Genomic DNA, 21,298 nt, shown 5'->3' on the forward strand with positions numbered 1-21,298 from the left:
TGCATTTCCCCAATGGCTGATGATTTCAGGCATCTTTATGTGTGCTTATTGGCCATTTATATATCTTTGGAGAAATGTCTACTCAGATCCCTTGCCCATTTTGAAATGGGGTTATGTGTCTTTTATATATTTTTGGCAATAGGTTTTAATTGTAAGTGTTCTTTATATATTCTGCATACAAGTCCCTTATCAGATATATGATTTGCATAGTTTTTTTTTCTTCTATTCTATGGGTTAACACTTCACTTTTTAAAAGAAAAAATATTTATATTGATTTCAGAGAGGAAGGGAGAGGGAGAGAGAGATAGAAACATCAATCTATGATGAGAGAGAATCATTGATCGGCTGCCTCCTGCACGACCCCTAGTGGGGATGGAGCCTGCAACCCAGGCATGTGCCCTTGACTGGAATCGAACCTGGAACCCTTCAGTCCGCAGGCTGATGCTCTACCCACTGAGCCAGACCAGCTAGGGCAGCACTTCACTTTCTTGATGGTGCCCTTTGAAGCACAGAAGTTTTTAGTTTGAATATGTGCAGTTTACCTATTATTTCTTTTATTGCTTGCACTTTTGGTATCATCTAAGAAGGCTTTGCCTAATTCAAGGTCACAAAGATTTACTCCTATGTTTTCTTCCAGCAGTTTCATAGTTTTAGCCCTTGGATTTAGGTATATGACTCTAGGGTTAATAGTTTTCCGTGTAAGTATGATTGTGTGGGTAGTTGGGCTCTACTGAGAATTTTTAAACTTCAGGCTTCAAGTGTATCTATCAGCAGTACTCTCAGTGGGGCAGTTTGTTTTTCGTCTTTTACAGGGAGAGTGAGTGTACTTCGTCTCCATGAACTAGGTCACAGGGACTTAGGCTATTTTGGTGAAGAAAAGTAACTGTCACAGGGCGGTCCATTGGAGAGGGCGTCAGTTCTCTGCCCCGAGAGGAAGAAATAACACACAAAAGGACAAAACGCGTATGTGGAGGTTTTTCTCTCAGTTTATATTTAGGATCTGCAGGGGTGGGTATCAACAGAAGAGAGGAAACTATTAGTAAATAAGGAAAAAGGCTGGATCCTGAGAAATATAAAGACACACAAATCTCACAGCACTTAATGGTGGAGACTTGCACAATTAAAGTCCTTTTTAAAAGTAAGCAATCCAAGCTCAATCTTCCATTTCACGTTTTAAATTTTTTAATGCTTTACTTGAAATAAGTTCAGATTTACAGAAAAGTTGCAGGAATGCAACTAACCTCTATTCATCTCTTATGAGCAGTTAGTCACATTAGCTTATCTGTCTCTGTATTACATATTTTTTAGTTGTTTGAAAGTTGCAAACATCATACCCCATTTCCCTAAATATTTCAGCATGTATTTCCTAAGAACTAGGACATTATCTTTCATAACCACCGTACAATTAACAAAAACAGGAATCGTAACATCGATGTAATACTCTTGCGTAATGTAAGTCCATATCCAAATTTCTGTGATTATCCCAATAATGTCTTTCATAGCATCCCCCTCCTTGCCCCTCCCCAATCCAGGATTTAATCCAGGATTACACATTGTGCTTATGTCTGTTTAGTCTCTGAATGGTTCCTCTGCTTCTGTCTTTCATCATATTGACATTTTGGAAAATTATAGTCCTGTTTGTAGCAGTTTGGGTTTGTATGATGTTTTCTCCTGATTGGGACAGGAATAGGACATAAATGATGCCCTGATTGGTGTATCATATTAGGAGAACATATACTATATTCTTGTCCAATTATTAGAGATGTAAACTTTGATTTCTTGGTTATTATGGTGTTGAGTTTGCATAATTTGATTTATCTGTTCCAGAGGAATTGGGCATTTAAAGAAGATGATGTAAGTGTTCACTTTCCCCCTTTAATGTTGTTTCTGAATTACTATTTCTAGTCCTAATGGGACTTACGATCTGAGTCACTTGTTTACAGTAAACTACACACAGCAAACCACGTGACTGCTAATATGTTTCTATGAACACAGTACATGGGCACTTTGGCTCCATAGCCCTTCTCACTGTCAAGATAAAAGCATACACTTTCCCCAGGATGGGTAGGGGATAAGGGATGCTGTCAGATGGTAAAAGAAAAAGGCACGTGAAACAAATGTTGGTATTTATTTATAAAACCAATGAAATAGGCCCTATCAACGCCCACACAGTAAGCCCCACTGACCTAGCAACCTAACAACTGGACACTAGCAACAGTAAACAAATCCTCCCCCAGACTAACAGCTGAAAAGGAAGCAAGATTTTTAAACTTCCGAGGGAGTAGGAGGAGGAAAGGGTCTTCGGATGCCTCTTATTTTAGGCCCCAGGCTTATTCTGGAAGAGATCTGTGGAGGCCAGGCCTGAATCTCTACAAGGTGCAGCATGTGTCAAAAATAGAGACCTGGATTAATCCCACACTTCACATACCGGAGGAAGTCACTTTCCCCTGTCATCGTTTTGTACTCTTTTGGAGAAAAAGAGTACAATGTGATGATGCAGCCAAGTGAGTGTCCCACAGCCAGGTCTACGAGTGGAAATGAACTTTGTTGGGCGAGGTGAAGACTAGAGAAGAATTTGATGAGTCATAGGAATCATTATTTTCGGTGTTGTTGAACCCAGTCTTCTGGAAGAGTGAAGAAACTGAGCTACAGAGAGATTGAGGGATTAACCTAAAGTTTCATGGGGGCTGTGATAGAACTGGTCAGGTATCAGAATCAGCAAGTAATTATAATTAGCGTAGGCAGTGTTACAGGAGGCAGGTCTCTGTTGGCTTGAATTTAAGAGTTCAAGTACATGCATAGAGAAGTTATAGTACAAGACTCAATAAATGTGCTAAGTAACAGGAAAAATTGTAGCAAAGAGAAGATTGGAAGAAGAGGAATATTTGAAAAGAGCATTGATCTCCTTTTTCAGAGGAGTGAACAGGAAATGTCTTTATGGGCTGTAGACGTTGGAGAATAGTTAACAGCTATTACTTGGAATCCCTCTTAAGTGGAAAAAGGAGTAAAAATAAAATATATTGTTTTATGTGTGTGTATCTATGAGCTTTTACTTTTTTTCTTTACTTAATTCCTTCACCTTTTCCACCCAGCCCCGTTCCCTCTCACAGCTGTCAGTCTGTTCTCTGTATCTGTATGTTTCTATTTTATTTGTTAACTAGAGGCCTAGTGCACAAAATTTGTGCAAGGTGTGTGTGTGTGTGTGTGTGTGTGTGTGTGTGTGTGTCTGTCTCCCCCTCAGCCTGGCTTGCACCCTCTCACAGTCCTAGGACCCCTCGGGGGATGTCCGACTGATGGGCCAGTTGCATATTCCTCTCGCAATCCAGGACCTCTGGCTCCTAACTGCTCGCCTGCCTGACCGCCCCTAACTGCTTTCCTGCCTGCCTGATCGCCCCTAACTGCCTCTGCCTCGGCCCCCGCTGCTGCGGCTTAGTCTGGAAGGTTGTTTGGCTGTCCGGTCTAATTAGCATATTATGCTTTTATTATAGATTTGTTTATTAGATTCCACATATGAGTAAAATCATATGGTACTATCTCTGACTGGCTTATTTCACTTAGCATAATGCTCCCCAGGTCCATCCATGCTGTCGAAAAGGGTAAAATTTTCTTCCTTTTTAGAGCTGAGTAGTATTTCATTGTGTAAATGTACCATAGTTGTTTTATCCACTCATCTACTCATGGGCACTTGGGCTGCTTCAAATCTTTGCTATTGTGAATAATGCTGCAGTGAATATAGGGGTGTGTATATTTTTTCGACTTTGTGTTTCTGGTTTCTTTGGATAGATTCCCAAAAGTGGATTTGCTAGGTTTAAGCCACTAAGTTTTGGGGCAGTTTGTTATGTTAAGCAATTGATCACTGACACAATATGTTATATATATACTGTGTGTGTGTGTGTGTGTGTGTGTGTGTGTGTGTGTGTGTGTAGAAGGACCACACACACATGCATCAATTTTTACATCCACCCATTTCTACAATGATTGATGTTTGTCAAAGGGTTGTAACAGTAAAATTATTTTTCTTGTAAATTGCAGTTCCTGCAGCTCTTGGATGCTTTTATGTATTAGAATAATGTTCTGTACCGGTTTCAAAGTGTTCTTGTGGGCACGGGGCACTTTATGGCTAATGATTCTTCAGCGCGGGTGGTGGCCCAGCGTGGGTGGTGGCCATGGCTGACACTGACCAAGAAAGTTTATATTGCTGATGACTCGCTAACTAAAATGACCACCGAATAGATTTAAAGAGGGAAAACTTGGGGTGCGTTTCTCAGATTCTTCAGTTATAAACTTGTTTTTGCGTGTCCCCAAGCTCTATTGAACACATCTCTAGGTCTCCCTCTGGAGAGCCAAAAGGCATTTTCCCTTACAAATTTTAAATACTTTTAAAAACCAGAGAGTAAATGTAAATTATGCTTCAAGGTTATACGGGATAATTATCATAACCTGCCATATGTTTGGGATAAAACCCACATTTATTAGATTTTCAAGGAGACGAGCCATTCCAATTACAAAACCAATTTCCAGAACCCCAACGCATCTGGTTTATTATATCCTTCCTTTTCCTTAGTACTGAATGTTTTTGCTTGTATCTGCTTCTGAGAGGAGGCAAAAATATCCTGGTGATAGAGGAATATCATAAGAAAAAATATCTTCATTGAAAATGTGCAAAACAATGCAATATCTAATGGTTACAATGGTTTCTGTTAGAATAGGGACCATTTCTGACGGTGATATTCTCTGTTTTCCCAAGGAAGGGAAAGTAGGTGAAAGGACTGGTATTGGTTCGGAACCTACTCTGGCAACGTGGGCACTTAGTACACATTTCCCTGATTTAAACTTCACAACAGACATACAAGATGTGGTAAATGTTTTCACGGGAGAGCCAGGGAAGTGAGAATGTAAAGGAAACCCAACTTGTCTAAGGTGCACAGCTCTGGTGAACCGCTGGGGGGCCGCCCTGTGCGCGATGTTAGAGCCCGTTGCATGCGGGGAAATCAGAGGAGCATATCCACTTGCCTCGCACGTCGACCTTGAGCAAAGCTTAGACCCATTTCCTGCCACCACTTTGGGTTCATGTTGACTCTGGGCCTGTGTTTCCAGCCTCAGGGAGGACGTGGGGGTGGGGGTGGGGGTGGTGGACTAATGTGTGTTGTGTATGCTAATCCTCAGAACAGATCTCAGAGCCCGAACATACCAGAAGATGCCAGTGGGGATGGGCTCAGAAAGAAGAGGTTTTAAAATTTCTATCAGTTAAAAAAATTGGTTCTTGAATAAGTGGAGTTGGTATAAATAATCAAAATTTTGAAGGGCCACAGAATTAGGTTACCTCCGCTTACTGTGCTCCTTGTAGGGAAGATGACCTATTCGGTGATGGTAGCATCTAAAATACACCAGTATAGTTTTATCGATTTCAGAGACGAAGGGAGAGGGAGAGATAGAAACTTCAATGAGGATCACTGATCGACTGCCTCCTGCACGTCCCCTACTGGGGATGGAGCCCACAACCCGGGCCTGTGCCCCGACCAGGAATTGAACTGTGACCTCCGATGCTCAACCATTGAACCACACTGGCCGGGCAGTAATGGTAGCATTTCATTCTTCCTGGGCAATGTGTTTCCATAGCCAGAGTTGAAATAACCTGGCGGTGCCTCTGGTTTGGCTGCTGGGTTGTATACTGCTTGCACAAAGAGAGCTTTATCAGCCTTCCGATCTCGTAAATGAATTACCTGCCTTTGCCTTAACAATACATGTCTGGTGGGTCAGCTCCAAGATTTCATAGACACGTAGCCCTTTCCAGCCAGATCTGAGGACTGTGTTTAAATAAGGACTCTTTATCACTAGTGCCAAAAGAAATAAGGAAGTCAAGTGTTCCTCAATCTAGCTTTTTTTTTTTTAATCCTCACCCGAGGATATATTTTTCCATTAATTTCTAGAGGGAGAGAGAGAGGGGGTAGAGAGAGAGAGAGAGAGAGAGAGAGCTAACGTGAGACAGACACATTGATTGGTTGCCTCCTGCATGCACCTGACCAGTGCTGAGGATCAAACCTGCAACTGAGGTAGGTACATGCCCTTGACAGGGAATCAAACCCCAAACCCTTCAGTCTACAGACTGACACTCTAACCACTGAGCCAACCAGCAAGGGCCTCAATCTACCTCTTGATGGTTTCACAGAACTTCGGTTCCCTCCTGTTTTTAATCAGTCTCCAGAAACTGGTATTGCCTGGGAAGTTAACATGCTTTGGACTTGCAGGTAGCATTCTCTAGTTTTCCTTGGCGTTTTCAGAGCAGATGAAGATCTATAAAGCAGTGGCTTCGGGGCCTGTCTAGAGGATGCTGTTACAATAACGTGGTGTTCCTCAAGCATCACAGCAACAATGGGGAGGGGTTTGGAGTTAAAATTTTCATTTGGTTCCAGCGCAGAGAAGTCTTGCTATCCAAGGAAGACCAAGTGTAATGCTCTGTGCCTTTAATTCATTCGATAAGTATTTGTGAAACACCGGGGAGGCGAATGGAGGATCTGGTCTTAGGGACTCGATGCTTCCACGGGGGCTCAGATGCATGTGCAATACCTGTTCAAGACCGGCCATGTGCTGGGTGCACCAATTGATGGATTAATTAATGGACCGTTATGCACACCTTTAGTAACTTTGCTCCTTCGCACACATTCCTCCTCCAGCGATCCCAGTTGTTTCCTTTTATGAGGGGATTGTGAGGTCCCTGTTCTTAGTACAGAGAATGTCATCTGTACTCTCAAGAGCTTTGTTCGTTTACTCCCTTTTAAACTAAGAAAGAGCTATGGGCTCTGTGCATCCTCGGAGTCCTTCACAAAGCTCTGTTTGGATTAACTGCTGGCCCCATCAGATACACGAGCATCTGGCAGCTAGGGCGGAATTCTCAGCTGTCTCCCTTTGTTATGTCCACACAAGGAAATGTGAGTTTTATCTGTTCACTCAGGCAATGTTACATTCCTTTTTAGGTCCATGAGACCCACCAATCTGATTGTGGGCTCCTTTCCTACCATTGCTGTCATCTTCTCGCGCTAGTTACTGGCCAGGGGTGATCTTACCTTACTCTCACGAATATGAATTTCTTACCGGTCACCTCCCACACCCCTAAATTCTACTTTAAAGTTCGTTAGGTTTTGCCCTAACCGGTTTGGCTCAGTGGATAGAGCGTCGGCCTGCGGACTGAAAGGTCCCAGGTTCGATTCCGGTCAAGGGCAGGTACCTGGGTGGCGGGCACATCCCCAGTAGGGGGTGTGCAGGAGGCGGCTGATCGATGTTTCTCTGTCATCGATGTTTCTAATTCTCTATCCCTCTCCCTTCCTCTCTGTAAAAAATCAATAAAATATCTTTAAAAAAAAAAAAAAAAGTTCGTTAGGTTTTGCTGACATTCTCGTTCGTCCTGTCTCGTGTGGTTAAGGGATCCCGACAGTATAGTATTAAGAAGCTGTCGCTGTGGTGTTTCTCTTAGCCAATAGCTTTCCTCCACAAATGCCCATTTTCCAGATCTCTCTAAAATGGGTTATTTTATCCTTGACCCAGGATAATGCATATGATTATATGTTCTCCGTATTTTACTAAGTGTCAGAATTAAAATGAATCTTCTCCTTCACCATGAGCCAGAAGTGGGCTGTATTTCTAGTCAATTCCCCGGGGCAGGTGTGATGCTACTGGTCTGGGACAACACTGTGAAGTTCAGGGGCTTAGGAGTCACGTGGATGTGGGTCTAAATTCCTGCGCTAGTGCTCACCAGCTGTGGGAGCCTGGCTTCTTCATCTGTAGAATTCAGCAGAGTAATACCTCTAATACAAGGTTTTTGTGAGGATTAAATATATTAAAATGACAATAATATCTAGCATTTATTAAGTACCAGGTACTTTGAGAAGTGCTTCTCATATATCATTCACTCTGCAGCACTTAAATATTGTCCCCACATAGAAAGGTCCTGGCACCTGGCCGGTGTGGCTCAGTGGTTGAGCACCGACCTAGGAACCAGGAGGTCATGGTTCAGTTCCAGGTCAGGACACATGCCCAGGTTGTGGGCTTCATCCCCAGTAGGGGGCACGTATAGAAGGTAATCAATCAGTGATTGTCTCTCATAACTGAGGTTTCTGTCTCTCTCCTCTCCCTTCCTTGCTGAAATCAATATATTTTTAAAAAATCAATAAAAATAAAGGTCCAATAAAAATAAAGGTCCTAGTACATGATAGCTGTTCAGTCAGTGCCCCTGCCCTTTCTTTCTGTATTTAAGAAGCCAGGGAATGTGTAATGCACCTTAGAAAGGTTTTCATAAAGCTAGTTTATGTCTTTTTTTAAAATTTACACTTTGAAAGAAAACTTACTAAAGCTGGAATATTTATGGGAAATGGCTTTGTCAGTAATGCTGAATAGGAAAAATGTTACTATTATCTGAAATGATAGAATAGTTCTTACTATTCTTAGGGTTTTTTAAGTACTTTGGATTGTTTAATGCCAAAATAGTTATTTGTTATCAATTAGAAAGATTAGTCAGCTTTCAGAAAGCTTTGTAATTTACCTATAAAACTAATATATTTTTTACTCTTTCTGCACTCCCGATGACCGCTTTTCAGAGTTTTATAATATAAAGCCAGTTTTGCCATCTAGTGAAAATTCGTTACCCATGATCAAATAAATCCCCCAAATAGTAAACTTTGTTACTTTATTTGGCTTTGTTTGAGAAATAACATGTGTTACTTGCGATTGTACGGAAAGCAAAGACATAGGAATTCTGAAATTGGAGATTATTTTATTTACCTGGGAATGGATGGGAACATTTACTTCGTGCCAATTATTGTTTGCTGGATGCTTGTTAAAATACCAGTACTTACTTTTACGGTTGTTGAGGGATTCAGTGGTATCTAATCTGTGTAGGACACTGAAGACAGGATGTAGAGTTAGCACTTGATGAGAGAGCCAGTATTATTGTTCCATGCACTTCAGATATGTGAGTATAATAGAGTCTACAATCTAGCAGTACCCCAAACATGAGGGATAGTTCCCAAAACAATCCCGGAGCTGGTAACAGTGCCGCTGGCGCTCCCCAGGTCTCAAAGCCCGTGGCCCTGCATTTGCAGCGGCCCTTCTTAATCTTGTGTGGTTGACAGTGTCCTGCTTGCCAGCTTTGAATACCTTTCTGTGGCCTCACAGCTTGCTGTACCCGGAGCTGGGAATGAGATCTGAGCAGGTGTGATTCAACTTGACCTGCTGGGTTCCCCGCCTGAGGCATTGCCCATACCCTTGCCCCAACTGGACAGGCTCAAGGAATCGAAGGAGACCTTGGTGCGCATGCGGTGGGGGAGGCACAGAGTTAGAGCAGGCAAGGGGGCCTTTCACCTGAGGACGGGACTGCTGTCTACTCAGGAAGGGAAGGCATTGTCTTGTTTCATGCTTTCCTCTCTTGCTGTAGCCATCAGTCAGGGGAGGGGAGGATGTGACAGGTAAAGGGAGCAGCATGGCCAGGCAGTGAGACAAGTAGTGCGAGTGAGGCTTAGCCCTAACTGGCTCACTCAGTGGTTAGTGCATCAGCCTGCGGACTGATGATCTTGGGTTCGATTCTAGCCAAGGGCACATACTTCGGTTGCAGGCTCGATCCCTGGCCCTGATCAGGGCACATGCGGGAGGCAACCATTCGACGTGTCTCTTGTATTGATGTTTCTCTCTCCCCCTCCCTTCCACTCTCTCTAAAAAAAATTCAGTGGAAAAAATACCCTCTTGTAAAGGTTAACAAACAAACAAAAATAAGAGTGAGGCTTGAACACTCTTGGTGTGTGCCTGAGCCGGCAGTGCTGTGGAATGTCACAGCGAGCAGTGAGTGAGTGTTGGAGGAGGCTCTGGGGGAGAGGAGGCTGGAGGGGGTAAGCAGGGGCTAGGTTGAGGAGGGACTTGTTTGCCACGAATTGAAGGGACATGCTCAAGAGTCAGGATGTTGTCCTGTTGGCCGTTCAAGAGTCTCAGGGGAGTAACTTGGTCACATTGTATTTTGGAGACTCTTGTGTTGCTTCCTGGTGTGTGTAGGGCTGACCCAGAAGCCTGGAGACCGATTTCATGGGTGATTTTTAGAGGAAGGCCAGGGGAACAGACCAAGGAAGCGTGGTGAGTGAGTGAGTGAGTGACATGGGTGAGAACAGAAGTCAGGCTGATAGATTTTAGAGATTATCCCCATTTCAGGGGAGAGAGGGTGATTTATGTAACCACTGCCAATTCTTTCATTAAATTTCTACCAAGAATTAATAAAAATCCTATCTTCTCTGCATTTTAACCAAATATCTGGTCCCGATAGGAAAGGGAAGGCTGTCTGTCTGTCTCTTTAAGTGTTGACCTAATTATTCTAGCAGTTCCAGGGAGTTGTGAAACATTTGTGGGAGGGAGAGGCTGGGTTTTTTTGACACCAGGCAACACCCTCCGACCAGTTTAGCTTTGCTCAAACAAGAGTAGGTAGACTGAGAAGCAGGGTTGTACATTGAAATAAAAGATTTCGGCTCTTAGGCCTTTTAAAAAACTCTTTTTAAGGAACCTTCCATTAAAGAAACCCTACATTAAGTGATTTCCAAACTTTTTGTAATTTGATTCCTTTTCCAGCTGAAGTTTCAAGATTCGTCCCCATTAGGGAGAATGGTCTGTAAAACCACACAGAGAACGCAACGGATTGATTGAGCGCCACCTGCTGGTTTTATTTTAATGGGCAAAGAGGTAGTGCTTGGAAATCTTTAAGAATTTGCATATATCCTAGTGTTACAAAAATCATGAAGCTGGAAGTCAAGGTGAATTTTGATGATTGTTAATAGCAATATTTTAAATAATTGCTTTGTGTAGCGTTAGGAAAGGTAGTGCTGTACAAATGAAGAAGGCAAGTTCTAGGGATTTCACTCACCCGTGTTTTTGTCTGGCAAAGGATTAGCCTCATGGAAATAAAAGGTAACTTTACATGTCAAATATTTTCTAACATTGAAATCAACCGGTCTGTGTATCTGGAATGAATTTAGTTTATGCCAAAAGCTAGTATTTTCTCTAAGTGGTTTCCTTGTCTATTCTCATTTTCCTTGTTACGGCACTGCTGTGAGATAAACCTTTCTAGAACATTTGCTGCTTATAACATGGCATTTTCTACCCCGCTTCCCCCAATTTCCTCCCAGCACATACCACACAAAGCTGTATTTTTTCTTGTCCATTTAGGTTAAAGTACGAATCGTTCTTTATTTTGAAAAATTGGAAAACATAGGAAAGCATGGAGTATATTAAAGTTGGCCGCAATCACTGTTTAGGAATAACGGCTATTAAAATTTTGATGTCTCCTTTTTCTTTTTTCCAAGTGTGTGTTTTGAGCATTTGCTATGTATTCTAGACAAAAGGGACAGTTCAATGAATAAAACGTGCTCATATGGGGCTTAATACTGATAAATAATATTTATTTATTGAGATGTAGCTGACATATAACATTGTTTTAGGTATACAGCATAATGATTTTGGTGTGTGTATGTAATTTGAAATGGTCCCCACAATAAATGTAGTGAATACATCCATTACCACATACAGTTGCAGCATTTAAAAAATAAATATTTTTATTGATTCCAGAGAGGAAGGGAAGGGAGAGGGGGAGAGAGAGAGAGAGACCACCATCTGGGCATGTGCCCTTGACCGAAATCGAGCCCAGGACTTGTCAGTCCGCAGGCCGAGGCTCTATCCACTGAGCCAAACCGGCTAGTGCTGCAGCATTTTTTTATTATAACTTTTAAGATCTCTCTCCTTGGAGCTTTCAAATATATAATGCAGTGTTCTTAACTAGTTAAGACTATGGGCATCATGCTGTACATTGCATCTATTGTAAGAATAGCACTCTGTTTCTAGAGTTGAGATTATTGGAGAAGTAGAGGCGTAGATGCATTCTCTTCTGGGGTTGGGTCCAGCTAATATGTTAATCAAGAACGTCTTGAAAGTTGCCCTTGTTAATAAGTGTATCTGTTGTAGTTAGAAACGTGACAGACTTGTAAACTGGGCAGCCAGATTGATTTATCTATCTATTCCACAGGGGCTGGCCTTCCTTAGGCAGCAAAATCGTTTGCCAAGGGTATCCCTCAAGGAGGGTGTAATTAAAGCAACCCCCTCAGCAAAAATTCTTACTTAGGATCTGGTTTTCGTTTTTATATTTTAATCACCACTCCACTTGCTTAATCTTTCAAGGCCATCTGAAGTAATAGTAGGTGCCTGGTACTTAAGCAGTAAAATGGGAGTCACGTGGTGGAAACTCAGAGTAAGAATTTTTGTTATTTACTGTCAGTGATTTTATCAGAATGCAGGGGAAGCAGGGACTTTAAATCCAGGCCCCCTTGGAATCCATTTCAAGTGGCTTTAAAGTGACGGAGCCTTCTGTGTTCCATTCTACTTCATATTTGGGGTAGTTTGACTTAATGTAAAAAAAAAAAAAAGAAGAAGAAACTATTAAATACAGCTATGAGAGCAATTTGAAACTAACTTACTTGTGCCTTGGGAATGAAAAAAGGTTGCTATTGCGAGCTCCGTTAAAAGGATTTCAGCTACCCATTAACCGATTCTCCTGTCCCCAGTTAAAAGAAGGGAGAACCTGGAGAGAAAATCCTTGATCTAGAAAAGGAAGCCATGTTCTTAGAATTCAGGTTAGATATCTAAGTGAGAAAAACTTCTTTTCTGCAAAAGTCCACATTGTAAATAATTTAGGTTTGAGGACCAGGGAGTCTGTAGCAACCACTCAACACTCCTGTGGCCCGCCCTTCTAGTGCAAACGTAGCCATAGACAGTATGTAAGCAGATGGGTGTGGCTGTGCTTCAATAAAACTTTATTTTTTTAAATATATTTTTATTGATTTCAGAAAGGAAGGGAGAGGGAGAGAGAGAGACATCAATGATATGTGTCGTTTGTTCTGGCTTCGTACTGCTGCATTCTACAGATCTGAGCGCCTACCTGGCACAGGGCTTTGGGGACTGTTCTGAGCTGTGTTTCCACAATCAACCTATTGCCGCATTTCTGTTACCAGCCTGATCCTAGGTTTGACTTTAGTGTTCAGTGTTTGGTAAAACACTACCTGCTGCTCTGTTCTGCTGCTGGGCTTAGTTAGTTGTGGCCACAGGGTGGCGTGGTTCTCCTGTGGGCGTGGCTCTCTTGTTGCTGAAATGGAAAGGCTTAAAACATACTGTAAGTAAGGAGAATTCTGTCTCCTACTTAACATGGCATGGCTTTCTCTGAATTGGTTTTCCCGCTGTTGTTATTAAGATTTACATAATATTGAACTGCAGTGCTTTAAATCTCAGTGCTTTAAAATCTTTTGTTTATGGTTACAACATGAATTATATAATGTTGATGATTGGGAGAATGGTAGTTAGGGCTGTATTTCATAGAATATGTTTAATTTAGCCACTGACCTCAATTTAAAAAATTAACATATAAAACTAATAAAAGAATATCTCTAAATAGTTGCAGGGTCGTGAGCAGAGTTATTGGCCCAAGATTTCTGTCTGACTCCCACGAGTTTAGTAGTGGGGTGTATAAATCGTAGTAGGGATTCCAGATGGTCAGGAAACACAACTTGTAAGAAAAACAACCCTCCCCATCCTTATAGATTAAGAATATTATCATAAAGCTGATGTGTTCCAAGAGTTTTTCTATAAATGGTGGGGCAAAAGTAGGTTTACAGTTGTTCGTATAGTTAATAAATAATAATACAAGAATGAACTGTGTTTTGCGTACTCACACCTGTAAACCCCCTTTGGCCTCATCCTGTTTTAGCTGCAAGGAGAGAGGTATTATCTTCATTTATGTGCCCAGGCTTATGCTCTGTGCACTCGACCGTTACCAGGCCAGCGCTGTCAGATACCCCTGCTCTTGCTGGGGAATGGTGGGCTCGGTAATGATTTCTAGGGGCTAGGATTTAGAGAATTACTCCTGCAATTGGAACCCAGAGGTTAAGGGTAATTCAGCATAGGCCTCCTCCATCCTCTCTGCCTTATTTTTAGATTTGTCTTGATTTCTCTCCCCTCTCCCATTCCAATTTGTCAAGATTTAAATATACCATCTGTTATCTTGTTAATTTACTTATTTGTCTAATTACCTGCAATAAAATGTAAGCCTAAAGGGAACAGAAGCCTTATTTTTGGGTCACTTTGTATTCTCAGTGCCTAGAATATTGACTGTATGCCAGTGCTCAGTCCGTGTTTGTGTAAGCCTCCTAGAATGGGGCACAGTTGAGATGATTCATGTGATTTTGCCTTAATCGTGGTGTTTTGTAAAGAGAGACCCCCAAGAGGAACCCTACTAATGCCTCCTTGCTCATCTTTCCCTTTCCTAGGGCGACTGTGTTGTTACTGTATTGCTCGCTGAAGAGGACAAAGTTGAGGATGATGTAGTGTTTTACTTGGTGTTTTTGGGTTCTACCCTCCATCACTGTACAAGTACCCGGAAGGTCAGCTCTGATACGCTGGAGACCATTACTCCTGGTGAGTATTTGCGTGGAATCTTCACTAGCCTTTACCAGTTCTCGAACACTTTTATTCTGTGTTCACTAGTATGGCGTGATGGGAAGAATGAATCAGGGTGACAGAACTATGGTCACATCTTTATTTTTAAATACATTTTTAAATTAACTATTTCGATCATACCTTGCTTGTTCCACAAAAATTAGACCCTAACTAAAAATAAATGAAATAAAATGGTGAAATAAAATGAAAAGATAAAAACCAGGCTCAGCAAAAATATTAGTTTATTGGAATGCTGAGGTTTGGGGAAACTAAAGCTCACGCGAAGGTGGACGCTCTCACATGGTCACAGGTGAGACTGCACATCTGGTTCTGTCACAGGTCAAAACAGCAGCAACACATTCCTCAGTATCCATGGGGGGAAGGCTTGAAAAAGCAACATAAGAGCCGGACTTGCCCCAAATTAACAAATTATAGTTATGGTAGAATGAGTACTTTTTTGCTTGTACATTTATAATTTTTTTTAAAATATATTTTATTGATTTTTTACAGAGAGGAAGGGAGAGAGATAGAGAGTTAGAAACATCGATGAGAGAGAAACATCGATCAGCTGCCTCCTGCACATCTCCTACTGGGGATATGCCTGCAACCCAGGTACATGCCCTTGACCGGAATCGAACCTGAGACCTTTCAGTCCGCAGGCCGATGCTCTATCCACTGAGCCAAACCGGTTTCGGCTACATTTATAATTTTAACAGAGTTAAAAGAAAAATGTTTACTTACTTTTTTTTTTTTTTACAAAGTCATTGCTGTATCCTCGGGAATGGCTGATAAAATAATGGCTACCTCTTGACCTATCCTAACACCTGAAGATGCATTGATTTGTGTTTGGGGATGAGCTGCTTACCTTAATTGACCTTGCGTCAGTGTCAATAATTGGCCAGTTTATCAGAAAACAAAAGCAAACACATTGGGGGGAATCTCTACGAAGTGTTGACAATTGAACTGTTTTTCTTTAGAGAATAAAGTGGATTTAATTTGAATGGAAACATTTCTTTTTACTAGTGTTTTTATATAACCCTGGTTCCACTTTATTAAAATAAACGCTGTAAAAAAATTATCCAGTATCTGGTCTTGCCAGTATTGAATCAGATTGCCAGTTTTTTGTTGCTGGGCCATTTTATATAAGTTAACTTCATATCTGATACTTACCAAATCCTGGAAATTTTACCACATTCAAGAACTGGGATAATGACAGTTGAAATCTGTATTTATCCTTCTACTTGGCAAAAATGATTTTTAAAAGTACAGGATTTAAAGATTCTGGGCAATTGTGTGAATATTCCCCCCCGCCAAAATTTTAGGGAGAGGAAATTTAACAAGGACTTCAGAATGGATACTGATTTCTTTCTAAAGAGTATTAAGTATCCTTCTCTGTAATTTGAAGCGGCACTCCTCTTGCTTTCTGTGATGTGTATCATGTCCCAAAGGCTGATCTGGAGGTGGAGGGCTGCGCACTAGCAGGTTCCTGTAGTGTCACCACTGGCTAGCATTTTAGTATGCGGGGTGACGGGGAGCAGCTCCTCAGCGGGGAGTATCTGATTGAGAAAGGCACAGAGGCAATTTTTATAAAATTATTCCTTCCAGAAGTATACACACTTTAGGAGTAAAAGTTTGGGGGCGGGGGGGAGAGAGAGAGAGGGAGAGGGAGAGAGAGAGAGAGAAAGCATCACCCACAAGGCGAATGCAAATAGCTATAAGAGAAAGGACAAATGTAATGGGTGTAGCCTTGGGCCCTAGCTGAGATCCTCAGTCACGAGTACCAGGAGCGTCTGGCCTCTTGGTTGGAGGTGGATATGCCCCACAGGTCCTTCACCTTCACTGGTATGTGATTTTTAAAATGTTTTTTTATTTTTTATTTCAGAGAGAAAGGGAGTGGGAGGAAGAGAGAGAAACATCAATGATGAGAGGATCATGGATTGGCTGCCTCCTGCACCCCCCCACACTGGGGATGGAGCCCGGAGCCCGCAACCCGGGCATGTGCTCTGACCGGGAATCAAACCTTGACCTCCTGGTTCATAGGTCAACGCTCACCCACTGAGCCACGCCAGCTGAGCAGGCATGTGATTTTTGTCAGTGTGTGTCACTGGTGTATGCTAAGAAAGGCTTGTGTTAGGAGTCCCTGCCACGCGATGGCACAGTGTTCTCACTGCGTCCCAATTCATTCTGGTTCTTAGCAGTCACTCTTCGAGAAAGCTGTGCACTTGTGCAGCCACACAGACGCGCCCACACCCATGGGCACACACACATGCACTCTTCCTTTTGAAAAATGCAAAGGAGTCTCTTTCTTGAATTGAGTTGTTGGCTCGGGCAGGAGCCTGTGCCCGCTTTCCAGAGCTGCCTTTGGTCATCTCTGTGCGTCAGTGAGCCGCACTGACAGCCTCCGATTTCCTGTCTGCTGAGGGCGGCGTCAGATCAGTCAGGACGCTTCATGGAAAGTCTGTGCTTGCCCGTGCCCCCCAGTTCCCGGACAGATGTGCGGTCTGTCTGCAGCCGTGCGGGTGTCTGCGTGCCCTCTGCGTGCTCTCTGCTCACGTGTGGGACTAGCTCTGCAGTCCTGGTCAGTTTGCTGACTACGGGACGAAAAAGAGCTTTGTGCCTTGTTCTTGCTGTTCATGTCATGTTTCATACCGACTGCTGGCTTTGGTGTCTCTTTCGAGTTTTCTGTGTTTTGCTGACCATGTTTTGTAATATTTTTGTTTTTACTAACGAGGTGATTGATTGACCTTCCAAAGGCAGCGACTTCCTGATGTTAGTCTCTAATCTTTTATTTGGAGGGGAACAAGTCATTTCTAAATTGTCTCCTTACACACACACACACACACACACCTCGCCCTGGCTGGTTTGGGTCAGTGGATAGAGCGTTGGCCTGCGCACCAAAGGGTCCCAGGTTGAATTCCGGTCAAGGGCACATGCCTGGGTTGCAGGCTCGGTCCGATGTCCAAGAGGCAGCCAGTCAATGATTCCCTCTCATCATTGATGTTTCTGTCTCTCTCTCCCTCGCCCTCCCTTTCTGAAATCAATAAAAATATATTAAAAACATACACACACACACACACACACACGCACAAACACACCTCTTTGACTTATGATATTGAGATTATTTCTTCTATTTTCTCACTGTTTTGCTTGTTTCCTGGTGAGAAGTTTGTGTTTGTTTATAAAGAATTTATAAAGGATTTTAAAAGTAATCATTTCTTCTTTTTTAAAGTATATTTTTATTGATTTCAGAGAGAAAGGAAGAGGGAGAGAGAAACATCAGTGATAAGAGAGAATTATTGATTGGCTGCCTCCTGCACACCCCCTACTGAGTCATACCAGCCGAGCAAAAGTAATCTTTTCTTGACTTACCTACAGTTGAAAGACTGTGGTGCTCGGCCAGTGTGGCTCAGTGGTTGAGTGTCGACCTATGAACCAGGAGGTCATGGTTTGATTCCCAGTCAGGGCACATGCCCGGGTTGTGGGCTTGATCCCCAGTAAAGGGCATGCAGGAGGCAGCCGATCCATGATTCTCCGTATCATTGATGTTTCTATCTCTCTCTCCTCCTCTACTTGCCTCTTAGAAATCAATTAAAATATATTTTTTAAAATACTCATGTATATACAAACACAGTTTACACACCAAATTTGGGCATCTGTCATTAAGCTACCAAAAACTTGTAGGGGTGCATACTTGTGCATATCATCTCATCTGGTAGAGTCTGGGTCTGAAGACTAAAGATTTCCTTTAACCCTGTTTAGCCACTTCAAAGGGAAGAAAAAGACACTATTTTTCTATTTTCCACCATTGACTAATAATGCAGCCTTTCTGTGTGGAGGTGTGCAGAGTGGGTCTGGGCTTGACTGAACCAGCAAGCACTTCAGGGTTCCTTTCTGGAGAGCCAGCCGGTCAAACAAAGTCCCAATTGTTCCATCCCCAGCAGAGAAGGCCCGGATGGGATGTGTGCCGCTTTTAGCCTAACAGGAAATGAAGTCATTCTTGGGCCATGCTGCAGCTGTTTGTTTATCTGTAGCAATATTTCGTTTCCATGGCGACGGCTGCTTCATGGAGTGATAAGAGACCCGTGGAAAAGCTCTTCCACCCTCAGGAGCACACACCTCCTGACCTGCAGGCTAAAAAAAGGTTTAGCTTAGATGCTTTGAAGAGGACCGTCAGCAGTTAAATTTTGTTTCTCTCTCGTGTTTTTGTTTATTCTGCATTCTTCCCCTTCCCTTAATTTTTTCAGTTCTGCCAAAGGCAACATGCAGCTCAGAAGCTTCATTGGGCCATTTACACAGCTCTTTGCAGACTCCTAGGGCTGTTTTCTGAAGTGTTTTCTGGAGCAGGAGCATTTAGTAATGAATAATAATAACTAACAATTTTAGGTACCTGTGTTATGTCTGGTGATAGCATACCTTTGTGCAAATGGGCTTCATGGTTGAATGACTTTTTCAGGAAAACCCAGGCTGTCTGCCATGGAGGGTGAGATTCAAAGCTAATATTTTCTGACTCTACAGCTGCTGCTTTAGGACCCCTTCCGTTTATTTCATCCAGTTAGGAACAGCCCTCTCCCACCCCATAATTGACTTTATATTTCTATTGTAAATGAGCGGGACCTGCCTATGGGATAACTTCAGAAGGCAGTGTCGGTCATGTTTCTTTAACAGCTTAGCTCTCTTCTTTCCCTTCGAATCCCCTGGGCGAACTTCCTTCAGAAGAAGCACAGCCAGTTTCTCAGAACTTCCCTTTTTAAAAAGACCCGTGATTTTTATTTTCCTTTGTTACTAGAGAATTGAGTGGAAGGAAAACACCACGGAATTGGCTGGAACCTTGCTACTCTTCTCTCCATTGTAGCTTCTGTTTCACATAAAAAGAAGTTAAATGGTGATTATCGTATTGGATTGGCTATTTTGGAATTGGATATTACATTGAATTGGCTATGCAGTGTAGATGTAGACACCTTGCATTTCTGTGTGCACGAAGGCACTCAGGAAATGAATGGCCCATGCAGAAGTCATGGCTCCAGAGCTAATTTATGACAACCAAAGGTCTTCTGTGTGCATATGCAGTGATTTTAGTTTATTGTATTATAGACCCATATCACCTTGTTTTGAAAGTGTTGATTTTTTTCTCTAGATGCTTCATCTGAAAGGGTAGAAGGATTAAAAAATAATCTTAAGAAGCACTTGAGCCTAATAGGAAACATTAATGTGAGAGAGGCGCCCGGCCAGCCTCGTGTGGTTGGATTCCAGACGGCAGGGTGAGGCACTTTATTCTTCATCAGTAGTAACTCTTCCAATTTACTCCGTTTAGCAAAGACTAATCCAGGAAACCGTCCGTTCTCCAGTCCTCTTTGAATCCTCAGTTTTTCTTTTGAAAAAGAAGCAGGCCTATAATCATATCAAACAAATTCCAGATTTATGGCACTGTTCGCTTAAGATGATTCATAGTTTCTCCTCTAGATCGTGAGTTCATGTCTGAAGGGGAAATACTGGGCTGACAATCAGATGGCTTCTCGTACATATCCCTTTCATGGCCTTTTCTGACATTCTACCTCCTCTAATATACAGTTTTATTTTCACTTTCTGCAAAGAGAGCTGCCAGTAGTTCACCCAGCCACTTTCTAAACAAATTCTGCTGCTAAAGCAGCGAAAGAGACATTACTGCCTACACCGCTGAGCACTTGGTTTGCGCACGTAGCTCATACCCCTCACCTTCTGTTTCTCCCCTCGTTTGTCCCCACCCATCCCAGCAACGTAAACAGTCATTTTAGCAATTCCAGGTAGATTTCTGCGCAGATACGCTGCTTCTGTACTCTCTAGTCAGGAGTCAGGTGGCATTGCTTCCCCATGGCCATTGCTGTGTGTGTGTGTGTGTGTGTGAGAGAGAGAGAGAGAGAGAGAGAGAGAGAGAGAGAGAGAGAGAGAGAGAGAAAGAGATATGAAGTTGAAGAACTGGGATATGGTCTGAACCTGAACTCTCTGGGTATATCCAGAAGGTGACTTTGCAGTGCCGTAAATGCTATTAATTTTAGTGGCAATGCGAATCCCTTTCTGGTTCAAGGTTTCAGGTTTCTCACCTTTGCACAAGTGTGGGGAAGGAAACTGGTAAGAAAGAATCAGGACCGTTCATTTTATTTTTTAACTATATTTTTATTGATTTCAGAAAGGAAGGGAGAGGGAGAGATAGAGACATCAATGATGAGAGTCATCGATTTGCTGCCTCCTGCAGGCCCCCCACTGGGGATGGAGCTCACTACCTGGCCATGTGCCCTGACCTGGAATCGAACTGTGGCTCAACCACTGAGCCACGCCTGCTGAGCTTGTATGTTTCTCATAGAACCCATTCCATTGTGCCTTTGCAGTTATCTGCAGCTTGTTTGATTCCTGTTTGTAGACCGGAAACCTCTGAAGGGCGGAGACTTACCTTACTCATCTTTACCTTCTAATCACAGTTCCTGGGGCTTGGTGGCTGTCCAGCTATTGTTAGATGTTAGAACAGTTGCAAAGATATACTCACTTTCTGCCAGGAAAACACCAAGCCTCCTCCCTGACTCAGGCGACTTGTTTCTGCTGACACGGTTGTCATATGTAATTAGGTTGGCTGCCCTTCAAAGAAAGATTCAGGTGTTTTCCCCCTCATTTTATTGCATAAGTTCAAAGTACATGTTGAGCTGAAATGCATACATGGGTGTACACACATGCACGCACACAGAGGGTCCCTTAGTTTCTTAAAACCTTCATAGAAAGAATTCAACTCCGAAGGCAGTGGGAGTATCTGGTAGAGTTGTGTGTC

General features: G+C 42.6%; 1 protein-coding gene across 13 annotated transcripts in view; it reads left to right on the forward strand.

Annotated features, from left to right (window-relative positions):
* The window catches only part of AKAP13 (A-kinase anchoring protein 13), a 195,271-nt gene that overhangs the window by 57,154 nt on the left and 116,819 nt on the right, over positions 1 to 21,298 (forward strand). For all 13 annotated transcript variants that reach the window (XM_059678194.1, XM_059678195.1, XM_059678200.1 and 10 more), the window contains exon 3: positions 14,337 to 14,484. In XM_059678194.1, the coding sequence (XP_059534177.1) occupies positions 14,337 to 14,484 (148 nt within the window). The remainder of the gene's footprint in view (positions 1 to 14,336; positions 14,485 to 21,298) is intronic.

This window comes from Myotis daubentonii, chromosome 21 (assembly GCF_963259705.1).
Source record: "Myotis daubentonii chromosome 21, mMyoDau2.1, whole genome shotgun sequence".
NCBI classification, from domain to species: domain Eukaryota; kingdom Metazoa; phylum Chordata; class Mammalia; order Chiroptera; family Vespertilionidae; genus Myotis; species Myotis daubentonii.